Genomic DNA, 22,419 nt, shown 5'->3' with positions numbered 1-22,419 from the left:
TTCTCGTCCCGACGAGACGAGCTGTCTCGATGCGTGATGCGTCCCGGCGAAGCCGGCCTCGAGCTGGCGGCGCTGGCGGGTGGCGTGATGCCCACTCGCCGACCAGCGATTATGACGTCATAATTCATTTTTTTTTAAAAAATCAATTTTTCAAAAGAAAAAAAGGTCATATGACCGTTCAACGATCATATTTTAAAACTATTTATTTATTTATTTATTCTATAAATACTCTTCTCATTCTCCATTTGACACACAAACACACATGTATTATTCTCTCATCTCTCTTTCTTTCCTCTCCAATCACTTCTATAAAATCATTCATTTATTTTTTTCTTCTCCCAAATTTAATCCATTATGGATCCATTTGAGCAAATGCATCAAATAATGGAAGCATCGCTAGAAGAAGATCGACGTAGGGAGGAGAAAGCCGTCGCGCCTCCTCAAAGGCGACCCAGGACTTACATCCATCCTGGCACCGGGGAGGAAAACGCCGCAAGGTTGGAGCGTGATTACTTCAGTCCGAACCAGACTTTGTTTGTTGAACTTCTGCAAAGGCGTCCGGGCAGCCTTCACCGACGAATTTCTGAAGAAGCCAACCACCGCAGATTGTCAGTTTCTGCTCCAACTTCACGAACAAGTGCACGGATTCCCCAGGATGCTCGGGAGTGTCGATTGCATGCATTGGCAATGGAAGAATTGCCCTGTGGCGTTGAGGGGGTCATACACGAGCGGCCACAAAGGCACCCACCCCACCGTTATACTCGAGGCCGTCGCCGACTACCGGCTATGGATTTGACATGCGTATTTCGGGGTCCCCGGCTCGAACAACGACGTCAACGTGCTCAACAATTCCGACCTCTTCAGCGAAGTTCTGAATGGTAAAGCACCGGCCATCAACTTCATCGCTAACAATCGCTAGTATAAAATGGGGTACTATCTTGCCGACGACATCTATCCGAAGTGGCCAACCTTCGTGAAGACGTTCAACAGGCCTGCGAACGAAAAACAGTCTCTTTTTGCGCAGAAGCAAGAGGCTGCTCGCAAGGATGTGGAGAGAGCGTTCGGGGTTCTCCAAGCTCGATTCAACATTATCAAAGCCCCGGCTCGACAGTGGTTTATGGAGAATATGGTCGACATCATGTATACGTGCATAATCTTGCACAACATGATTGTCGCCGACGAAGGACCTGAGGCGGGAAATTGGTTCGACCCTGAAACCCCGGGAAGCTCAACCGCAAGTAGTCCGCCTCGAACGGGAGTGCATCCGTCTTTGCAAGAGCGGTTGTCTATTCGGGCAAGGACACGTGATTCTACCGCCCACGCCCAACTCCAGGAGGATCTAATGGAGCACATTTGGGCAAAATTTGGCAACCGTTAGATGATCGTCACTAGAGAACTCCTTCTTCTGCTTCTTTGCCTCCATTTTTTTATTTGAGTTTAAGTGTGCAATTTGTAATTTCTAATTTTTTAAATTATGTCTTTTTTATTTTTTTAGGTATTTAAATTGTAATTTTATTTTATTTAATGAAGTGTGTTTTTATTAATTGAATTTGTTGGAAATAAAAATAAAAAATGAAATTGAATGAATAGTTAAGGGATGAGATGGTTAAGAGATGGATGGATGAGCTTAGTTAAGAGATGAGCTAAAAAGTACAGTGGGGCCCATGAATAGTGAAGAGATGAGACGGTTAAGAGACGGATAAGAGACATGGATGCGGATGGCCTTAGGACATACCAAATGGCAGTATGACGTGATATGCCCCACTAATAATTTTTTGACATGTGAATCTGAAATTCAATCGAAAAGAACTTATTTTTCAAATTCATGTTTCAGTTTTGAAGCATTCGACCTAGAATGGTTTTCATTTCAATTGAATACTCACTTGTATGTTTTTTTCAGTATTAAATAAACTGGAAATTCAACTCTTTGCCAGTAGAAAATTTATAAATTTCATGTGTTAGCCTTTGATATCTGGTTTGGAGATTGATGCCTAGCCTTCGCCAATAGCTCGAATAGTGAAAGAGTCAGTAGAAAAAGTTTATATGAACTAGGGAAATCGTGAAATCTTGTATTTTCTGACTGATTGTTGATTTGGGGGTTTAGGGTTAGGGGAGGATCATATCAATATTCAATACACCCTCCGTTTTTTAAAATAACAACTCTTTTCATTTTAGTCCGTTCAGTCAAAATAACAACTTTCAAACTTTCTATTTTAGGAAATCTTTACACCCCTATACATCACTTTATTTACCACTCATACCACTTCAAAAATATATTATGAAGCCCATTTAACTGTCCTGAATAATATATATTCAATGTTTCAACACCACATTACAATTATTTATTTTAAACAGATAAATTGCTGCACTTTGCTAAAATCAAGTTTGCAAGATGGTGAAAAGTTTGACACTCTCAAATCATCGAGGAAGCCATTTTCTCCACCATCGAGTAGAAGGTGGCGTCAGAAGCTCAAGCATCGCCTCCTTCTCCTTCGGAGTCAATGGGACTCCTCGGACGAGGTCTAGGGCCATGATATGCACGTTGTTCTTTCGCCTGTATCTCTTGAATGCCCATATCAACACGGCGCCGCCAGTAAGTGTAAGCTGTTTTCAAATTTTGCATAATCGACAACATTAGTGAGGTAATTGGGGAGACGAACGTAAATTTCAGAGTGCGTCATGCTACTAACCGGTGCCAGCCATATAGCCGCTGTTTGTATATCGAATTTTGGTGCATAAAGCACTGTCTCTCCAAAATCTTCCTCCAGCTTCTTGTAGATCTCTTTGTCATTTTTACCAGACCGAATCTCATCTCGTATTAACTTACACAAACAAAGATGCAAGAGATATCAAAATCAAATGTATACACATTACAAAAGCTAGTAGAGAAATGGGATTTGCTGTGTATAGCAGAAGTGCCTATAAACTGAACCTTGTCAAATAAATGTGTTCCAAATTTATCAGAGTGATCCACAAATGACGAAAACTTCTCTTTTAGTATAGATTCATCAAATTTGTTTAGATCTAAAATAATAACATACCCCTCATACGATCCCTATATACATAATGATATACATATAAATCAACCAACTTTAAATTACAGGCTTTAACAGAGATGAAGTTCCAGATAGATCATCACAATTTTCCCATCTCACAATAGCATCTTAGAGAAGAAGCAAAAGCATGGCATGCCCAGAAAGAATGAAATAACAGGCACCTTGCGGAGGAGAATGGCAATGTCAGCTTGCGAGTCTTCAATAGATTGACTACCACATTCAGTGCACCGCACGTTGTGGCTTATATTTCTGGCCCGTGCTTCAACCACTCGATCTTGTCTCACTTCATCCCCATTCTCCATAAACCTTTCACTCCAATGTAACTGCTCTGTGATATGAATAAACAAAGAACACGTGTATTTCAGCTATCCCTAAAGCCACCATTCAAACAATTAAATCCAAATTATAGATGCAACCATAACGAAATCTGAGCTATTATGATGTACACATAATCAAGCAGAGGCGAGGACAGAAAAGCCGTCTTTCTCGACCTTCAAGTACAGCTCCAAGAGTAATATGAATATTGATATGATCCTCCTATCCCCTCCCCTAACCCTAAACCCCCAAATCAACACTCAGTCAGAAAATACAAGATTTCACAATTTCCCTAGTTCATATAAACTTTTTCTACCGACTCTTTCACTATTCGAGCTATTGGAGAAGGCTAGGCATCAATCTCCACACCAGATATCAAAGGCTAACATATGAAATTTCTAAATTTTCTACTGGCAAAGAGTTGAATTTCCAGTTTATTTAATACTGGAAAAAAATACAAGTGAGTATTCAATTGAAATGAAAACCATTCTAGGTGGAATGCTTCAAAACTGAAACATGAATTCGAAAAAAATGTTCTTTTCAATTGAATTTCAGACTCCATACCAAGCTAAACCAGCCAACCAAAATTACTTAGAAAACATTCTCCAATTTGTCCTTCTTTCACAACAGAAAATCTTATTCCATAACATAAACAATTCCAATTTCCTATAAGGCCATCTCCAACTGATACTGTCTTAGCAAAATCATCAATAGAAATTCCAATAAATCTAAAGAGGATTAAGGCAGATGGCGAGTAACTCCCCAAAAATGGTGGGGAGAAAGATGGGAAACATAGGTAAATAGAGAATCTGAGATACAGAAAAATACCTTTGATCTCTTCCCAAATTGATACTAAGAAATTTTGAGCTGAAGATTAGATTGAGAGGGTTTAAGAATGGGTAGGGCAGGTAGTTCGGTCATCGGTTAGTCGGTTAACCGATGACCGAACCGTTTATCACATTTCTCGGTTAACCGATAATCGAAAAATTCGGTTATCGGTTCGGTTCGGTTCCAAAAGAAAGGTGTCTTTCGGTTATCGGTTCGGTTCGGTTCCAATCGGTTAGAACCGATTGGAACCGATTAGAACCGAATTACACATTTAATATTTATTTTTATTAAGTATATTCTAAATAGGTTGTTTTTATTTTTTAAATTTCTAATACAAAGCACCTACATAATTTTTTCTACAAATTTAAATACCAAAAACTCAATGCAGCGCAAATGGTGGTGGCTAGGATGGGAATTTTTCGTATGCAGATTGATACCTATGAACTGCATATATATATTTTTTTAATAATTCGGTTCCGGTTCGGTTAACCGGAACCGAACCGACCCTATTCGGTTAGGAACCGAACCGAACCGAGGCCAATTCGGTTTCGATTTCGGTGCTTCAATCTCGGTTACTTTTGTGCTCGGTTAACCGGGTTGTCGGTTCGGTTCTAACCGAACCGACCGAATTACCTGCATGGGGTTATGCCTTTATTCAGCGGTTCTCAATTCTAAATCGCGGCTATGGCAACACACTTTTTAATGTGTGGAATTAATAATTTGTGACAAGCTGGTATGGACTGTGTAAGATTTTTAACTAATTTGTGGAGCAGTACTATTTTGCTTTTTATGTGAAATTTGGATAAATAATGTTGTGCTAAAACATATGATCATATGCATAAAAATCCGAAAGATTATTTTTTACAGAGAAGGAAGAAGTTGTAGGTTTTAAATGGGCTTTGGGCTGATAATTTTAGTAAATAAAATTAATGCTATATGAATTAATTTGCATATTTATTTAGGATTAGGAGTGCTTTAACATTTGCTATGGCCGCCGTTGAAGACAATAACCCAAACAAAGCTCTCACCACCACTAGGTTCTCCCAACTCCAACCGCCACTCTCCCAACCACTGCTCCAAGCTATTTCAGCCGCCGGTTTTGAGTTCTGCACACCGGTTCAGGCCGCCACCATACCCTTGCTATGCACCTACAAAGACGTTGCGGTCGACGCCGCCACTGGCTCTGGGAAAACCCTAGCCTTCCTCCTCCCCCTAGTTGAAATTCTCCGCCGCGCCGCCCCTCCCAAACCCCACCAGGTCTTCAATTTTACTCTAAATATATGCATAAATTAGCATTTTTTTTCTCGACCTATTATTCTACAATTCCTTCTCTTTTTATTTACTACTACTACTACTACTATATGATAAAAAGCAGATTTATTTCTCAGACTTACTGAATTGATTATTTGAAGGAGTTGTCCTACTGCAATTGGTGTTAAAATGCACTTCTTTCCATTCTTGTAGAAAGAAAAAGCTTGTAACTTTAAGAGCCAAAATATTGTTATATTTGAGTGCCTTACGTGTATACAGGTGGTGGGAGTAGTAATTTCTCCAACTAGGGAGTTGGCATTGCAGATATTTAAAGTTGCAGAGCCATTTATTGCGACATTGTCAAATGTTAGACCAATGCTATTAGTTGGAGGAGCTGAAGTGAAAGCTGATACCACTAAAATTGAAGAGGAAGGTGCTAATTTGTTAATCGGGACGCCTGGAAGGCTTAGTGATATAATGGAGCATATGAAAATGCTGGACTTTCGAAACCTTGAGGTTCGTTTAAGTTGCCTGTCTTTTTGGAAGTAATTGCATACCTCTTTTTGTTTCTTATCTGTAAATTACGTTAGCTTTATAACGAATATGTTGGCATAATCTGTATCAATATTCAATGTGATTAAGATGCTTTGTCATTTTCTAGCTCTGTCAATTTAGATGCACCTGTAAATTATTCTTTATATATTGTTTTAACTCTTTTAGATTCGGTATTCTTTTTCCTACTGGAGGTTTTTCTTAGTGGGTTTTGTCTAAAGGTTCTAAATTCTAATAAGGTGCAGGCTCGTTGATTTTCCATTCGTGATTTCCTGGCTGTTTTAGGACTCTCTTTGGCTTTTTGGATCTTTTGTACACTGTACTCATTTCTTTAGCTCTTGATAAAAATCTTGTTTCTGATTAATCTGAACATGCTAACACTATTCTTCATCATCTCATATTGGTTATTACATTGTTTTTTTGTGTTATTATTTAATTCAACATGTTTTTTTCAAATATTATTTGGATGTGCTAATCTTTATAAGCAAAACTGAATGGTAAAGAAAGCTTTATTTTCTGCAAGAGGTTTAATAACTGATTTTTCTTTGGTTTTAGTGGTATCTGTAAGGTCAGTCAAATTTATTGTAGATATTCTTCTTCTGTAACCAGGCTATTCTGGTTCTGTGTTTAGTTGAAAGTTTGTGGATAAGATTATTGTGATTAATGATGACTTTTCTTTCCCCATTTGTTCTATTGGTAGTTGATGTTGGTGGTGAAATTATTTGGTGTTCTTTTTGCCACCATTATTTCTCATTTGCAAACTGTCACTATCTGAATCATTCCCCTTTTATGCATTGTAATGTTACTTGTTTGACCTTGTGAAACAGATATTGATTCTGGATGAAGCTGATCGGTTGTTAGACATGGGATTCCAGAAACAGGTAAGTTCAATCATATCTCGCTTACCAAAGCTTCGTAGGACCGGCCTTTTTTCAGCTACTCAAACCGAAGCAGTTGAAGAGCTAGCCAGAGCAGGATTAAGGAATCCTGTGAGGGTAGAAGTGCGATCTGAAATAAAAAGATCAAAGGATGTAACCTCTTCACAGCAAATTGCCTCTTCTAAAACTCCTTCAGGGCTCCAAATGCAGGTTTTCATCATTTTAATCATGCTGCCTCGCTCATTTCAAGATCCAGAACATAAATGATGCTTAATCACATGAACTGATATTTGTACTTGTTTCCATGGTTCCCTGACTCTACAGTATTTTCAATGTGAAGCAGACCAGAAACCTCAACAGCTCATTGATCTTCTCCTAAAAAACAAAGCCCAGAAAATAATTATGTGAGTGGTGATACAGTTTTACATTTTGAAACTGCAGTACTCTTTTATAAGTTGCTTCAGCTGAAATAAGTTCTCACTTCTCATACATGCATTGTATTTCCTTTCTTCTGCAGCTATTTCATGACTTGTGCCTGTGTTGATTACTGGGGAGCTGTACTTCCACGACTTTCCTTATTGAAAGGATTCTCTCTGATCCCTCTTCATGGAAAGATGAAGCAGGTAGTTTTTAGTATGGAAAAATCTTAGGAAGCTTATACATTGACTAAGCATTCCTCTGACACTATATTATGCATGCAGGCTGCAAGGGAGAAGGCATTAGCATCATTTACATCTCTTTCAAGCGGCATTCTTCTTTGCACTGATGTAGCAGCTCGTGGGCTTGACATTCCTGGTGTTGACTGCATTATACAGGTAGCTACTGACTACTGAATACTGACTTGTTATCTCAAGTTCAGCTATTTGACACAATGAAATGACTTTGAAATTGGTTCGACACTTCCATAAATGGATGTTATGACATGTTAATTTCAATCTTAACATTATTATTTATGCTAAAAGATATAACATGGTTATAGATTTTGTCTTAAATTTAAAGCTGACACTGATATTTTGAGTTGTTCATTTTTCTTGTACAGTATGACCCCCCACAGGATCCTAATGTGTTCATACACAGAGTTGGCCGAACTGCCCGAATGGGACGACAAGGAACTGCTATTGTGTTCTTGTTACCAAAGGTTTGATACTGCAGAACAGCATAGCTACTTCTTTTATTGGCAAACTGCTGCACCATTGTTTTTGTGTTCATAGAACTCATCTCTGATTAACAGGAGGAAGCATACATTGAATTCCTCAGGATAAGGAGAGTTCCACTCGAAGAGAGACAATGTTCGGATGAGGCTCCCGATATCATACCCCAGGTAAATACCTTTATGCTGACATTATCCATTATTCTTTGCACTGTTCTTTTTCCAGTAGAGTAATTTGTGCTTCTCATGGATGGAGCATGTGAGTTTGCTTGTACAAGTTAGGCCAATTGTTTTTGCTAGTCTGCCTCTTCTTCTGTCCCTTGTCCCAGAGCCTTTTGATACACTCCTGGCCGCTGATTAGGGAGGTTTTTCTCTCACATAATAATTAGTCTGTTTCTCTAATTAGTGAATCAATAACTTTCCAGATACGTTTAGCAGCCAAAAAGGACCGTGAAATTATGGAGAAAGGAGTCAAGGCCTTTGTATCTTATGTTCGTGCTTATAAAGAACACCAATGTTCTTTTATCTTCAGGTTGTTAATTTGTTGCCCTTATCCAAGATATTAATTGTAAAATTAGTCAGTTCTCGTTAATTGCTCTGATATGCAGGTGGAAAGATCTTGAAATCGGGAAGTTGGGGATGGGATATGGACTGTTGCAGCTCCCGGCGATGCCTGAAGTAAGGCACTACTCTCTATCCACCCAAGGTTTTGTTCCCGTTGAAGATATAAAACTGGAGGATATCAAGTACAAGTAAGGGTTGTTTCGGAAATAATCTTCTTTGCTAATGGTTTCTTTCACCTGAAAATATATGAAGTACCGAGTCAGTAACATTATCCCAAGATGAGCGAGTTTTAACACATAATTGTTTACTTATAAAGTGCATAACTAGATAACTGTTTGCTTTATTTCAATATTATCAGAGAAAAGTCTCGGGAGAAGCAAAGGAAGAAAAACCTGGTAGCGAAACAGGCTGCAAAAGAGCAAAAAAAGCAGCAGTCAAAAGCAACGACGAAAGCTTCTAGCTCTGTGGCCACAAGTAAGAAAACAGCCAAACAGAGACGAGCTGTTCAATCAACAGATGATGCAGATGAGTTAGAACGGGATTATCGCCTCCTGAAGAAATTGAAAAAAGGTAGGATCGATGAAAATGAATTTGCAAAATTAACTGGAACAGAGGAATTATGATACTGGGAATAGGAAGGGGTTGTTGCGCGAACAGCTACATACGAATAGTAAGATGATTACATCATATCTGAACAACGCGGTTTCGTTGAGATGAGGTGACAAGATTAACAATATTTGCAACTGGTATCAGCTTTGTTTTGTTGATGGTTTGTATCCAGTCATTAGCGGTTCAACTTGAGCTGATAGTTTTTGTAGGAATACTTCCATAGACGTCGGATTTCATGTATCTTAGTTTGTAATTTAGTTGAGAATGGTCATCTATTTTTTACTGCATGCTTTAGTTTTTTCAATTTTTTTTGGAAGACTCATTTTTCCGTTAATTAGTAATATTTCCATTTTGGGTTTAATTTATCCATGGTTCAATGAAAAATTATTCGTCCAATCTTAAATGTTATTGGTCTTGTTTAAATTGATTGCCCAATTTTGATATTCCTTCTGAGCTTTACAATCCCCATTAGAATTAGAATTATAATTAAAATTAGAATTAGAAATAGAAATAAACAATAAAAATATCCTGTAAAACTTAAACTCCAAGATGAGGAGAAACAACAGTGTCATGTCATTTGCTGTTTCATATAATCGGGTTAATCTTACAAGACCCTCCAGATTATGTCAAACTAAACTACTTGAATTCTATCAAATACTGAACTAACCAATGCCTCTACCCAAATCAATGCAGTTTTAAATCTTTATACAAATAAAAACCTCCTATGTGGACGTTTGTAGGAGAAGCCAAATCTGGGTAGTAGACGAGTCATCCCGAATCACATCACAACTGTACATAGCCCATTCAAATGCACCTGCGCATTTCGTCTGGCTGACAGGTCGCCAAATTCTCATCCATCACTGTTGCACCTTTGAGCCGGTTGTCTTATCCTATGTTAAGGCGGCAGTTAAGTTGTGCCGGAAGAAGCACAGGTCTCAAAACTCTATATACTGCATCGGTAGTGAATCACTTCCTTGATGTACACATCTTCTCTATGTAATTTATCTTCAGCAGCAGCCTCAGACCTTTGCAAAGTGAGCATCAGCAATTGAATTACTGAGGTCTTCTCGAGATTGGGATCTCCTACTCTGAAGGCGCATTTGACTTCCGTTTGGTGTCCAGAAGTTGTAGTCAAATTGCACATTCCCTAAGCTGCCTGAAGAATAACTATGCGCTACACTGCTAGATGAAGAGTACAACGATGAATCGGTGAACTGGATGCCCCCAGCACCAAAACCAAGTCCGGCATCGAATGGCCTTTGCTGATTGCTTGCAACTGTAGGACTCAGCGGCATCTTAACCCTTCCATCCCCTAAACCAAAATTATCATAGGGGGAAATGATATATTTATAGGTCCATATGTTAATACTAAATTAAGAAAGTAAACACTGCATTACCATCCTTTTCTAATTTATCAGACAAATATGAGTTTACCTGTATTCATTGGACTCCAGCGCTGGAATCGGAAAGGAGCTGGAATATTGAGCACTGATGCTGATGATCCACTGTTATGGCTGAAAAGAGGGAGATATGACCTTCGGAAGAGATTTGGAATCCGCCAATGGCCAATACATGATAGTGCACAGAGCAAGACGAAGAATGAAGCAAACAAAATGGCAAAAAAAACCAATGGATCTATCTTGACCCTCAATGTCTGGTAGCTGTAAAGCTTTCCCACATTCGGAAATGCCTTGCCTGCTTCAAATAAAGCAACTCCAAGTGTCCAAGTGATGCTTCCAGAGCCAACCGATACCTGCTTATCCTTAATATGCAATCCTTCTCTCAAGAGAAGAACGATATATGGTGCCCTGAAACAGTATTGTTCTACAAAAGGCTGAGGTTTAACACTTTTTCTTGCAGCATCCCAACTTTTGTCACAAAACTCACGACCCTTCTCTAACACATGATCCAGTGTAGCATCAGGAGTCAAGTTGAAAAACCTATACACCACAAAGAAGCCAGACATAGCATAAAACTGGCCGACAGGGCGAGGAAGTTTTTCTGCAAGTGCACAAGGCTGCAAATTGCAATCAATTCCCGGCATATGATCTGACCATTCAGACAAATTGACAGCAGCTTTGGCTAGAGCACTGCATGCTTCCCACTTTGGCTCACCAACAAGCTGAACTGGAACGCCGCGTTTTGCCGCTTTACCTAATTCTTTCCTTTCGTTAGGAGGAATCCCATCTTTTAGCCTAGCAGATGCACACAGTGAACATAGATATCGCTCTTTGTAACCAGACTGCAAACAAGGATGTCTGATCTCCACTCTTCCCTTAACCAGATCTGTGTTGCTAATTTGAGGGACCTCTTTTAAAAGACGAGCTACAGATTTGTCAAAAGCATCATTGAGTCCATATCCAGTTAGGGAATATGCACTTAGATGATGGTTAACAGGGCCAATACTCAGCTTTAAGCTTGATTCCTCATGGTTACCAGGGTTACCTTCAAATGTGACTTGCAGTGACGAGCCACCTAAGTCGAGCGCACCATATGTTTCCTTTTTTGGAATGGACCCCAAGACCTCTGTATGATAATTTAGAGCTATCCATCCATAATAAGCTTCCTCCATGCCAGTGAGAGTCTTTACCCACTCCTTCTTGCACAAGAAAGGGGAACTCTTAAGAATTGACCAAGCACTATTAAGAAGCCAATCAGAATCTGAATTTGGTAACCTTCGAACTCCAGCTGTAGCATATAGAAAGAGAGAAGTAGTCTTATGAGATTTTTCTGGAATTTGTTTTTCAGCCCATCTGATAAGAGGTTTAATTGCTTTCTTCAACCCAGAAACATTATGTACTAATTTATCAAATCCAGGTTCAGTCTCCATTCTGTTGTATGCCCGCCCAGACTGGGATCTAGATTTTCTCTTGAAACTCTCAGGTAGCGATCTTAATACGATAGGAAGATTATCATCTTTTTGATGATTAACTGATGCCTCATACACATACACGCGGGTGCCGGTGCTTCCACAGTCAAGAACAACATAGAATTTGGAACGTCCACCAGACCAGTTTGAGTAGAGAAATAACAAGGCAACACAAAGACAAGTAAACACCAATAAACAAAGGAGAGAGCAGATAAATCTACCCCATTTTTTCCTTCCAGACGGACCTAATGATATCTTCTCCTTGGAAAAACTTGTTGCGCCATTTTCTTGCTGGTAGAAAGTTTGTGGTAGCACATGACCAGAATTTCTATCTGATCGAGAGCTAATATCATCTTCTGGATCAAGCTGGTTATAAGTAGACAGATCTTGAAGGGATGAAGAGAATCTCAGATTAACCTTATTTTTAGCACTGGAAAAGGTATAACCGTGAAGAGAACCAGAAGTAGGAGGCAATCCAGGTTTATGTTGAAGAGCAGATGTCTTTGGCACTGTTAGATGAGTTGTTGCAGAGGAAACAAACTCCACAAGTTTACTGAAGACCATTTTAGTATAAAGTAGCAGTTCAAGTATTTGTCTCGAAACCTTTGAGCTTGTTACCACAAAAATAACCAAAATACAAGACTTGGTAGATCACACTGTCATTCTTGGCAGTCAACTAATTGAATCAATAAATTGCATCCTGCAGGATCCCAAACAAGAGAAGAGAAATTATTGGATAGAGGATAGATTTATAAATGACCAATATGGTTTAGGATATACTATATCACTGACAACTGTCTGAAATGAAAAAAGTCATAATGTAGCATAGAGACAAAGTAGCATATTTTGTTACCAAATTATCAAAATCATAGACAGTTATAGCTGCATTTGTAAATATCAAATATAATAGTTTGAACATTTTATATAATTTTTTTAAAATAATAATAATAATCCTTTAGGAGAAGAAGAAATGAGAGGCTAATCAGTAATCAGTACCTTCACATGACTGAAATAGAAGGAAACTCAAATATCTAATTAACTCTTTGACAACTACCTGGCACTGGCATCAAAGGAGATTTTAGTACTATAACATTATAAGCTATCTGATGGTGCCTCATCACATGACAAAGACAATAATAGGTGATCACCTTATAATAAACCCTATATTGTCCATTGAGGGTAGAAAAACATAATTTAATCTCAGACCACAACCCAAAACCATAACTATTAGTCTTGTCCAAATATAATGAAAAAATCACTAGGTTCTTTCCGAGATAGACAATGGAAAAAAGAAACAACTGTTTTAAATCTGGGATTTGGAAAATAAAATTTGATTCACTAAAAATGCAACACAGCAGAGGACCATGAAAAGATAAAAATTCCACAATCTTCACATTCCCAGTCAAGAGCTAGAACAAACACTCAAAATTTTCCAGTTGTAACTGCTTACTTATTTCACTCCAAGACCAATCCAGCAAAACCTCAACCACACTAATTGGTGATTCACTAGAGACGTTAAGCGGAATCTCAATATAGTTCAAATTACGAAGCTATTTATTGATAATGCACCACAAGTTAAATAAAACGAACTGCTAATGTTCCTCATTCTCCTTGTTCCGTGTTCTCAACCAAAACGCACTAGATTGTGAGTCACAGAGATCAACCCTAATCGACATTTGGAGTCATCCACAGCTTCCATCATCGCAATTTTAAATCACATCAAATTCGCATCTCCATTAATTGCAGTAATAGACAAAACCATAGATCTCTGAAAGCAGCAAACACAATAAGAAGAACCACACTGACGCATATAGACACGGAAAGCATCCACAAAAACCAAATACAAGTATGCAAAGATTTGAACTGACCATCAGATCATAAAAGGGGGTTATGAGTTGAGATGCAATGATTATACACTCGGGCACCATGCTGTAGATCCAAAAATTGAAAATGGGGGTTTTTGATTCTCAATCGAAACAAGCGACCTGCAGCCAAACTCCGGTGCTTGTTTCAACTAGCAATTATCGCCTCCTCTCTCTCTCTCTCTCGCTCGATTAAGAGGGTTTTGCAGTTTGATTGGTTTAGTTTTGTTGTTAGAAATAAGAATAAGGAGCAGTTGTTTGTTTGTCTTTCTGGAAGACCAGTCTCACTACTATTCATACTTATCCGCGCTCGTATAAATAAATCATTTTCGTATTTCTATTGACTCATAAAATATACTATAGGAGTATTAAATCAATTAAATTGAAGCAAATAAATTATTGTTGTGAGCATATTTTCAGAATTTTTTATAATAGAATGTCCAATGCATTATGAGTGTAATTATCTACATCAAATATTGAATTCAATTGAACTATTTAAATAGTCATTTGTTTGCTTATTTTCATTTATTTAAATAGTCATTTGTTTGCTTATTTTCATTTTAGTCTCGTATAAATATATCGTTTCAAAACATGATTGAAGTGACTAGCATCCAAGGTAACAACAAGAACAAATAAACTGTAGGTCCCACAAGTCGAGTACCTTCGTACTATCTAAACTAAGCTAGAACCATAATGGACAAGTGGAAGGAATAAATGCAAAATAACAAAAACTACTACCTCCGTCCCCAAATATTGTCCCACTTTAATCCGACACGAGTTTTAAGAAATGTAATGGAAAATAAGTTGAAAAAGTTAGTAGATTGTGGGTCCTACTTTTATATATTAGTTTTATAATAAAATGTAAGTATGAATGAGTTAGTGGAATATATGGTCCACTACCAAAAATAGTAAAAAGTGAAATGAGATAAACTTTGGGGGACGGACAGAAATGGAAAAATGAGACAAACTTTCATGGACGGAGGTAGTACCATAATAACAAAATCAGTCCACATCTCTGCGTCGGAAGCGAAAGTTAGGATATCCCAGCCAGTCCATCCTAACAAGTGCCTTCAGCAACCGAGGCGCAGAAACTGAGTCATAAAAGGGCAGGGCAGGGGTCTGGGCCCCCCTCCCTGCAAGGAAGTCGGCGGCGGTTTCCTTATCTGTAGATGTGTGAGAATCTAACGTGCCGCTGAGAAATCATGCTCCGAATCAAAGGCATATAATGTCTAAGATCCGCAAGCCAAAGTGTCCAAATGACAGTTAAGTAACCAAAGCCGCTGAGTCCATCTCTATCCAGATATGTGTAGAAAAGTCCATGGCCATTGAAAAACTTCGAATTAGAGCCATAAGCTCCGTCTCGAAGCTCGACGATGCAGCAAAAAGAGCACAAAAGGCCCGCAAAAGACCTCCATTAGAGCCACGAACCAAACCTCCACCTCCCACCTCCAGTGATGTAGAGAAGGCTCCTTTATGTGCTGAGAATAGTCAATAAATCGAAGATTTCTGATTTCTAAGATATTATACAATGACTTAAAAACGTTTACAAGTTAATGTCACCAAATTAAATCTATTCTAGAACGTAACTTAATACGCTACATATCTAAAACGAACCTCTTCCGTCCCATAATAGAAGTCATATTTGGTATGGGCATGGGTTCTAAGACACTTAAAGAATAGTGGGTTACAAAAGTTAGTAGAATATGAAATCCATTTTTTTATATTGGTTTTATAATAAAATGCGAGTGAAGTGAGTTAGTGGAATGTAACACCTACTTACCATTTATAATAAAAATGAAATGTGATTCTTATTGTGGCAAAATATGACTCTTATTGTGAGACGGAAGGAGTAAGATTTTATAAGCATGCTCTTATGGATCATAATATACCTTTTTTTTTAAAACGAGGGCTTAACAACTCTTCATCACTCCACCAAATAATTTAACCTTGAATCTCTTAGTCAATTACACTTACTAAAAGTTTGAATCGCATGAACAATAATCTATCAAATAGTAAATTTAGAAACGAGAAGTAAAAAATCTGAATATTCCCAAAGGATAATTTGAAATTTGCATGCAGTGCAAGTCAATGAATTTTGTTATATAATTTCCATTATAATTTGCATGAGTGAGTCGCTTCATTTTTTTGCATAAGTTATGGAAAAATTAATAAGTAAAGAAAGAGATCTTTCTTACTTTATTTTTTCTCCATTTCAATTACTTCCTCGGTCTCATTCAAGACTTCTACATTCTTGAGTGACACGAGATTTTAGAAGGAATTGTTAGATGGAGTAAGTTAGGGGTGACCATTCGAGTTTTGATTCGTTTTTTTGCCCAAACCCCGAAAAATCGAATTTAGTTCAAAATCCAAACTGAATCGAACAAGAAATATCGATTTTTTTTTAATTTTTAAAACAGAACGGTACCGGAAAACCGAAAAAACCAAACCGAATTTTAAAATTTTGGTTTGGTTTGGTTCGGTTCGGATATTTGGTTTTTGGTTTTTTTGCTCACCCCTACTCCCCTAGAGTAAGTAGATTGAAAAAATTAGTTAAATATTTTAAAAAAGAGAGAAAAGAGAGAGATTTATTTCCAAATATAGAAAGTGGACATTTTAAGTGGAACAAACTAAAAAAAAAAAAATCAACATCTTGAGTGAGATAGAGAGAGTATAGTTTCATTTTCAAAAAACATGTACAAAAAGAAGTGCCTCACTTATCAACCGCGTGATGAAGAGAGTATTAATAAACTTGTCTAGAGATCCAAGGAGATTGGATAAATAGATTGGATCTACATGAATTGTTAGCCTCTCTGCTCAAGTGACAAAGTTTCAATTAACACCAACATTGATGGAACTAAACCAAAAAAAGATAGATTTAAAGAAATTGGATGAAATGAAAGGGATGTAGAAAGTGTATGAGATAGGAAACCTCCTTGAAGACTTATGAATCTCACCTAAAATAAGATGATAACCAAGACAACTTTCAGTCTTTCACTAAAACAATCATTTACATTCGTTCCACAAATCTAGCTACACTCAAGCTAGATTTCACACCTTTACTTAATTAATTGGACAGTTAATCAAACAACTCTTCAATATTAGAATTTGATAAACTCGTTCTAAAAAATACAAAATATGCAAGTCATGAGACTAAAATGCAAGATTTTAATGGAAACTATTTCCATCTAGAATCTTGGCACGTAGTATCCACATGTAGAGGTTTAGCAAGAAATAATTCATGTAGCATGATCACCGCTTTGAGGACGATATGAACATATTGTGAAACTGTTTGATAGGATCTCCAAAAATCAAAGTCTACTACACGATTTTTATGATTATGAAGAACACGTAACAAAGTTGCAACTTGTTCTTAACACAAACAAACTTTCCATCTTCTAGTCCCCTGGCTCACAGAATAAGATGCATAACATACCAAATTAGTTTTGATCCATTCGTAGGTTATCAATACAATCTCGATCAGTTACTCCAACCTAACCTCTGAATCTATGGACTTGAATGGGATCCTGTGCGGCTGGCTAAATTTATGCCTAGGTCTCCTTGGGTTTTAAGCACTAGCACCATCTCTTAGCGACTCGTGCTCATACAAACAACAGATACTGCATATATAATGCCCACGAAAAATTCCAACAATGGACATTTTTGGATAAATTGGATCGATTTCCCTGGAAAAATGATTGCATGTATTTGTTTAAGAAAACTTAGTCTGATATACCCATACATATTCTACCTAATTAGCCTGGTTGAAGCTAAATACCTTGAATTCACGGAAGACATAAAACATGTAAAAAGGATCCCTAGAGTACACCTTGGTTGGCATTGCTCATTTCAAACTCGATACACACGACATTAGGGCTTATTGCATAATGAGTTGTTGGAATCTATGCCCGGTCAATGAACTTTGACCAATTATAATTTCAACGAGATATTTAATTTTGTGAAATTAAATAATATAGTGTCGATCTACGTTTGGAGTAGATGACCGTGGTATATTTATTTTCTCAAATCCGATTCCCGGTGAGTGAGAAATAATGGATTAAAGTTGTGCAAAATTGCAAACTTAATGAGCTATGAGAGAAGCTTAGGGAATAATTAAGAGAGTTAATTATTCCACATTGGAAGTTACAACCTTATTAAACTAGTATTTAATAAGAAAGATTATTACATGTAATAATTATAGTGGACTAAGATGGGCTGTAAGAGCCCACACGCGCACACGCGCGCCGCGTGCCGCGAGCCTCTTGCCCTTGCCCTTGCCCTTGGCAATTGGTCTTTGGGCCTGGTCGTGGGCTTGGTGCTTGGGCCTAGTTTCGGGCTTGGCCCAAGTCCAGTGGGTCTAGTTCTTTTTAGACCACCACCGTTTCCACGTTAGCGAGCCAAGCGGGATGCCACCTCGTTAAGCCAACGTGGCTGACACGTGATAGTCCACGTCGTGAACGAATCATTTCATTCTAAGTGCATTAGATGATAGTTTGTACAATGTATACTCCCTTGTAACCACATCAAAAGAGATGTGGGAAAGCCTAGAGAAAAAATATAGTATCGACAATGCCGCCGGTACGGAACATGTTGTAGTATCCAAATTCATGGACTACAAAATGGTCGACTCTAGACCAGTCATGGAACAAGTTCAAGAGTTCCAAATGATCATCCACGGACTCGCGGCTGAAGGGATGAATTTGCCCGACAACTTTGTGCGGTGCATACTCATTGAGAAGCTTCCTCCTAGTTGGAAGGACTTCAAGCACTACCTCAAGCACAAGCGAAAGAAGATGAGTCTTGAAGACTTGATCGTGAAGCTGCGCATTGAAGCGGATGTGCGCAAGATCGACCAAAAGGCTAAGGGCTTTAGCCCACTTGATGCCAAAGCCAACTTGTTGGAGCGGGGCGGACCCTCCAACAAACGCCCCCGCCCAAATCAGAAAGACAAAGGGAAGGGAAAGCAGCCTGCAAAGAAATTTGAAGGCGAGTGCTACAAGTGTGGCAAAATCGGCCATTTTGCCAAAAGGCTGCACCGAAGCAACAGAAGAAGAAGCCGAGTGATGCACTTTTTATTTGCACTATAAATACACTGCAAGTATACAGAGTAGGTATAGTATAAAAGGTTAGTACCGGGTATCGAACACGGGGAAGATGTACACAAAGTGTCTATCTTCTACTAGAACTCAATTACTATCTGGAGAAACAAGAATTTTTGGAAACTTTTGAAAACAGTAAATATTAAAAACGGTAAACAACTAAATGCAAGCAAATCACGGAGAGAAAAGTATAGAGATAAGGGGAATTCCAGGGATGTGCTTTCACTTTTATGGTTATACAAATTCCAAACTACAATACCCTAGCACAGTTAATACTTTGAAAGGAAGAGTCACCTAGCTTATGCTCATGCGATACAAACGTTGATTACTAACATTAGGGTTGTCAATCCTAACACGTAACTCCAAAAAGCTCCTAAGACCCTTGAAAAGTCCTCACTCTCAATTAACAGTGCCGTTTTAAAGGAAGCTAACTGTAGTGTCTACTAAGTGGATCTAACTTGCTAGAACTCTGTCACAGTTATGAAGCAAGTTGTATTGAATCATACATAATTGTGTCACTCAATTATGAAGCATCATGATTAACTTAGGGAAGAAACAAAGTAAAAACAAAACGGATATTAAATAGAAAACGGAATTGTATAACCAAAGTTGCTACTAACACATCCCTAGAATCCTATGAGTTTAGTTACACATAATGGAATAAACTAAAAACATAGATTGAAGGGAAAACAATTTGAACATAAAACTAAAGCAAATAAAACCCGTAGGTTGAATCCTTGTCGTTCTTGATGTTCTTGAAATCCTTCTCCAACTCCTTGCACAATTGAAGTACTCTAACTTTTGATCTCTATGAATGTTGCAAGTAGTCACTCTCTTTCTCTATGAATGTGTTCTTGTTGTGAGGTTATGTAACCGACGGATTTTCAAAGGGCCTCACCCCTTTGTTCAAAGCCTTTGGCTCAACAATAATAAAGATCTACTTCCCTTATTTGACCGGTTTCAAATTTGTGGCATTGTAGATTGGGACATGTAAATTAAAAAGCCGTTAAAAGTTGGGAAAGTTTACTAAAGGAAATTTAAAAGTGGATAAAAAAAAAGTAAAATTTGTTTTGGGAAAAATGACTAAGTTAGTTTCCTGGAACGAAAAAAAAAACCCCCTTGAATTAATTCCCCCACGGATGTATGTGATTTAAAGAGGGGAAAAACAAAGGGGTGGTAAAAAGTACTTTACCTTTTATAGATGTTTACAAGATATTCTACTTTTATCTTTTAAGAAGTAAAGATAAAAGAATTGAAGGGTTTAAAAATTAAAAAACGGGTTGAGAATCAACTGTTTTAAAATCAAAGCATTCAAGTGATAGGAGGCGGTTTTAGCCCCTTTGAGGATTTATGCAACGAAGGGGATAATTCATCAAACAAATTTCCCTCACCACAATCTAATTGTACAACGCAAAAATCGCTCTAAAAGAGATGATGAATGCTTGTACTAAGTTCAAAACCACATAACAGGGGGGGAGGCTATTTTAAAACCCCAACTATACCCTAAAAAAAAATTCCACTCAAAGTAAAAGACATCACTCCTTATGAATTGGGGAAAAGGAGGAATCCACCCTACAAACCCCAAAGGGGGTGTTTGGCGGAGGGTTTCCCCCCCCGGGCTTGGCCCAAAAACCGTTGTATCTTCTTTGGGATATGCATAAAAAAAAAGGCAAAAGATTTGTTTTCACAACCCAAATATCGATATTACGTGAACAACAATCAAAAGCGGGAATCCGTTTTTTAAAAAATACTTTTCCCCTTTCAGGACAAAGAAGAAGTCCCAATAAATTTCCCAGACAAGAATTGAAGATGAGGCCACTAGTTCTAAAATAGTGGATAACCCCTAGTACTAAATCCGCGGATGAAGAGCCTAAACCCCAAGGGGGAGGCATGATCCAAGTGAGAGGATTAAGCGGTAAAAAACCAAAAAAGGCCCCATACATTCTTTTATTTGGGATTAAGAGCCAACGCAAAAAAAGGCCCGATGGGGGGGTTACATTGGAGAAAAAGCTTCAAAGCAAATTATTAATTTTTAAAAACCACAGAGTTTCGATTTCCCGGGGGGCAAACCTTTTGGGATAAATGGGTGTTAAAGTTTAGGCCAGGAAAGGGATAAGTATAAACCCCGATTGGTAGAAAAGGGTTTTAAAAAAAAGGAAGGACATGTTCTTGATACCTATTCCCCAGAACGGGGATTACATCACCCGAGGCCTCGCGATTGTCGAAAAGAGATTCAAAAAGGATGTTAAGCTCGTTTAAAGGGTAACAGGGAGAAATCTATATGGAACAACCCAAGGGTTTGTGTGCCCGGACAAGAAAAGAAGGTATGCCCGGTTAAGCCCCTCTAGGGTTAAAAAAGCCCGGAATGGCACTTGAAGTTTGATAAGGATGTTAAAAAAGGGGTTTAAAATCAAAGCAAATTGCTATATTAAGACACGATCGGGAAGGGGTGTCTCTACGTTGATGACGTTTAATCATGGGTAGTAATACTAAAGTAAAAGGACAAAAGCCATGTTAAAGAAAACTTTGACATGAAAGACATCTCCCGATGTAATTCTTGGAATGAAAATTTAAAACACCCAATGGAATCATCTTCCCCAATCTCATTATGTTGAGAAGATATTGAAGAAATTCAATGCTTATGGGCCCCCGGTTAAGACCCAATTGAACTCAACCCCCTTTAGAAAAACAAGGACCAACCCTTTTTGCAAAGAAGAATATGCCGGGGCATTAGGGTTTTGTCTTAACTAATTGCACTCGCCCAAAAATTTCGGCCGTAACAAGTTGATCGTTAAAAAATCCCAAACAAAGAGCATTGGAGAGTTTGTGGGTTTTGAGATATCTAAAAAATACTCAAAAACATGGGGTACACTTTTCGAGATACCCCCCTTAAGGGTCGTGATGGAATTTGGGTATCCGACAATAAGGGCTCACTTTCCAAAAATGGGACGTCTTTACTATGGGGGGTGCTGCTCGTGGAAATCCACAAAGACATGTATGCCCGTCAACATGGGAAACGAATTCATAGCTTTAATAAAGGGGGAAAAAGCCCAATGGCTTAAGAACTTACTTGAGGATATTCCAGTTGGGAAAAACCCCCAGGTTTGATTCCCTGATAGCCAACCCCATCGGGGGGGAAATAATGGTTTATAACGGGAAAACTCGACACATTCGTGGGCAAAATACCTAGACATTTGATCACAAGGGGAACCAACATGTGAAGTCAATAGATAATCTAGGGATCCGCTAACCCAAAGGGGTTAAACCTGATCGGGTGAAAAAGGGTAGAGGAATGGGTTTGAAATCCCAAAAATAAAAATTTTCTGGGGAACCCAACCAGATAGAGATCCGAACGTTAAAGGGGAAAAATAAGTAAGAGTTCGGTGAAA

The 22,419-nt window shown here is 38.2% G+C and overlaps 3 protein-coding genes across 3 annotated transcripts; 1 reads left to right on the top strand and 2 right to left on the bottom strand.

The window, feature by feature from the left end:
* Window positions 1-2,380: 2,380 nt before the first annotated feature.
* On the bottom strand, window positions 2,381-3,373 carry LOC125186452 (cytochrome c-type biogenesis CcmH-like mitochondrial protein). Its single transcript, XM_048082818.1, has 3 exons — window positions 3,218-3,373; window positions 2,691-2,822; window positions 2,381-2,604 (listed from the first exon to the last, which is right to left on the bottom strand). The coding sequence occupies exons 1-3, from the start codon at window positions 3,356-3,358 to the stop codon at window positions 2,419-2,421; spliced, it is 459 nt and encodes a 152-aa protein (XP_047938775.1). The 5' UTR covers window positions 3,359-3,373; the 3' UTR covers window positions 2,381-2,418.
* Window positions 3,374-5,175: 1,802 nt separating this feature from the next.
* On the top strand, window positions 5,176-9,507 carry LOC125186378 (DEAD-box ATP-dependent RNA helicase 18). The gene is made up of 11 exons (XM_048082736.1): window positions 5,176-5,456; window positions 5,730-5,966; window positions 6,830-7,090; window positions 7,205-7,284; window positions 7,398-7,503; window positions 7,582-7,695; window positions 7,920-8,018; window positions 8,112-8,201; window positions 8,456-8,562; window positions 8,639-8,782; window positions 8,953-9,507. The coding sequence occupies exons 1-11, from the start codon at window positions 5,187-5,189 to the stop codon at window positions 9,215-9,217; spliced, it is 1,773 nt and encodes a 590-aa protein (XP_047938693.1). The 5' UTR covers window positions 5,176-5,186; the 3' UTR covers window positions 9,218-9,507.
* A 207-nt stretch (window positions 9,508-9,714) lies between these two features.
* On the bottom strand, window positions 9,715-14,186 carry LOC125186377 (probable apyrase 7). The gene is made up of 3 exons (XM_048082735.1): window positions 13,941-14,186; window positions 10,638-12,772; window positions 9,715-10,515 (listed from the first exon to the last, which is right to left on the bottom strand). Exons 2-3 carry the CDS (start codon window positions 12,634-12,636, stop codon window positions 10,223-10,225), a joined length of 2,292 nt encoding a protein of 763 aa, XP_047938692.1. The 5' UTR covers window positions 12,637-12,772; window positions 13,941-14,186; the 3' UTR covers window positions 9,715-10,222.
* Window positions 14,187-22,419: the final 8,233 nt, after the last annotated feature.

The sequence above is a fragment of the Salvia hispanica genome, chromosome 5 (assembly GCF_023119035.1).
Source record: "Salvia hispanica cultivar TCC Black 2014 chromosome 5, UniMelb_Shisp_WGS_1.0, whole genome shotgun sequence".
Lineage (NCBI taxonomy): Eukaryota > Viridiplantae > Streptophyta > Magnoliopsida > Lamiales > Lamiaceae > Salvia > Salvia hispanica.
This window is presented reverse-complemented; position numbering and strand designations above follow the sequence as displayed.

Bases quoted from the DNA above. Each gene is read 5' to 3' on its own strand.
- LOC125186378 (XM_048082736.1), top strand. From the start codon at position 5,187: ATGGCCGCCGTTGAAGACAATAACCCAAACAAAGCTCTCACCACCACT. The intron at 5,457-5,729 runs GTCTTCAATTTT...ACGTGTATACAG, and splicing joins CCCCTCCCAAACCCCACCAG to GTGGTGGGAGTAGTAATTTC. The intron at 8,019-8,111 runs GTTTGATACTGC...TCTGATTAACAG, and splicing joins TTGTGTTCTTGTTACCAAAG to GAGGAAGCATACATTGAATT.
- LOC125186452 (XM_048082818.1), bottom strand. From the start codon at position 3,358: ATGGAGAATGGGGATGAAGTGAGACAAGATCGAGTGGTTGAAGCACGG. The intron at 2,823-3,217 runs GTGCCTGTTATT...TGTTTGTGTAAG, and splicing joins TTGCCATTCTCCTCCGCAAG to TTAATACGAGATGAGATTCG. The intron at 2,605-2,690 runs GTTAGTAGCATG...ATTTGAAAACAG, and splicing joins CGGCTATATGGCTGGCACCG to CTTACACTTACTGGCGGCGC.
- LOC125186377 (XM_048082735.1), bottom strand. From the start codon at position 12,636: ATGGTCTTCAGTAAACTTGTGGAGTTTGTTTCCTCTGCAACAACTCAT. The intron at 10,516-10,637 runs GTAAACTCATAT...ATTTTGGTTTAG, and splicing joins CTGGAGTCCAATGAATACAG to GGGATGGAAGGGTTAAGATG.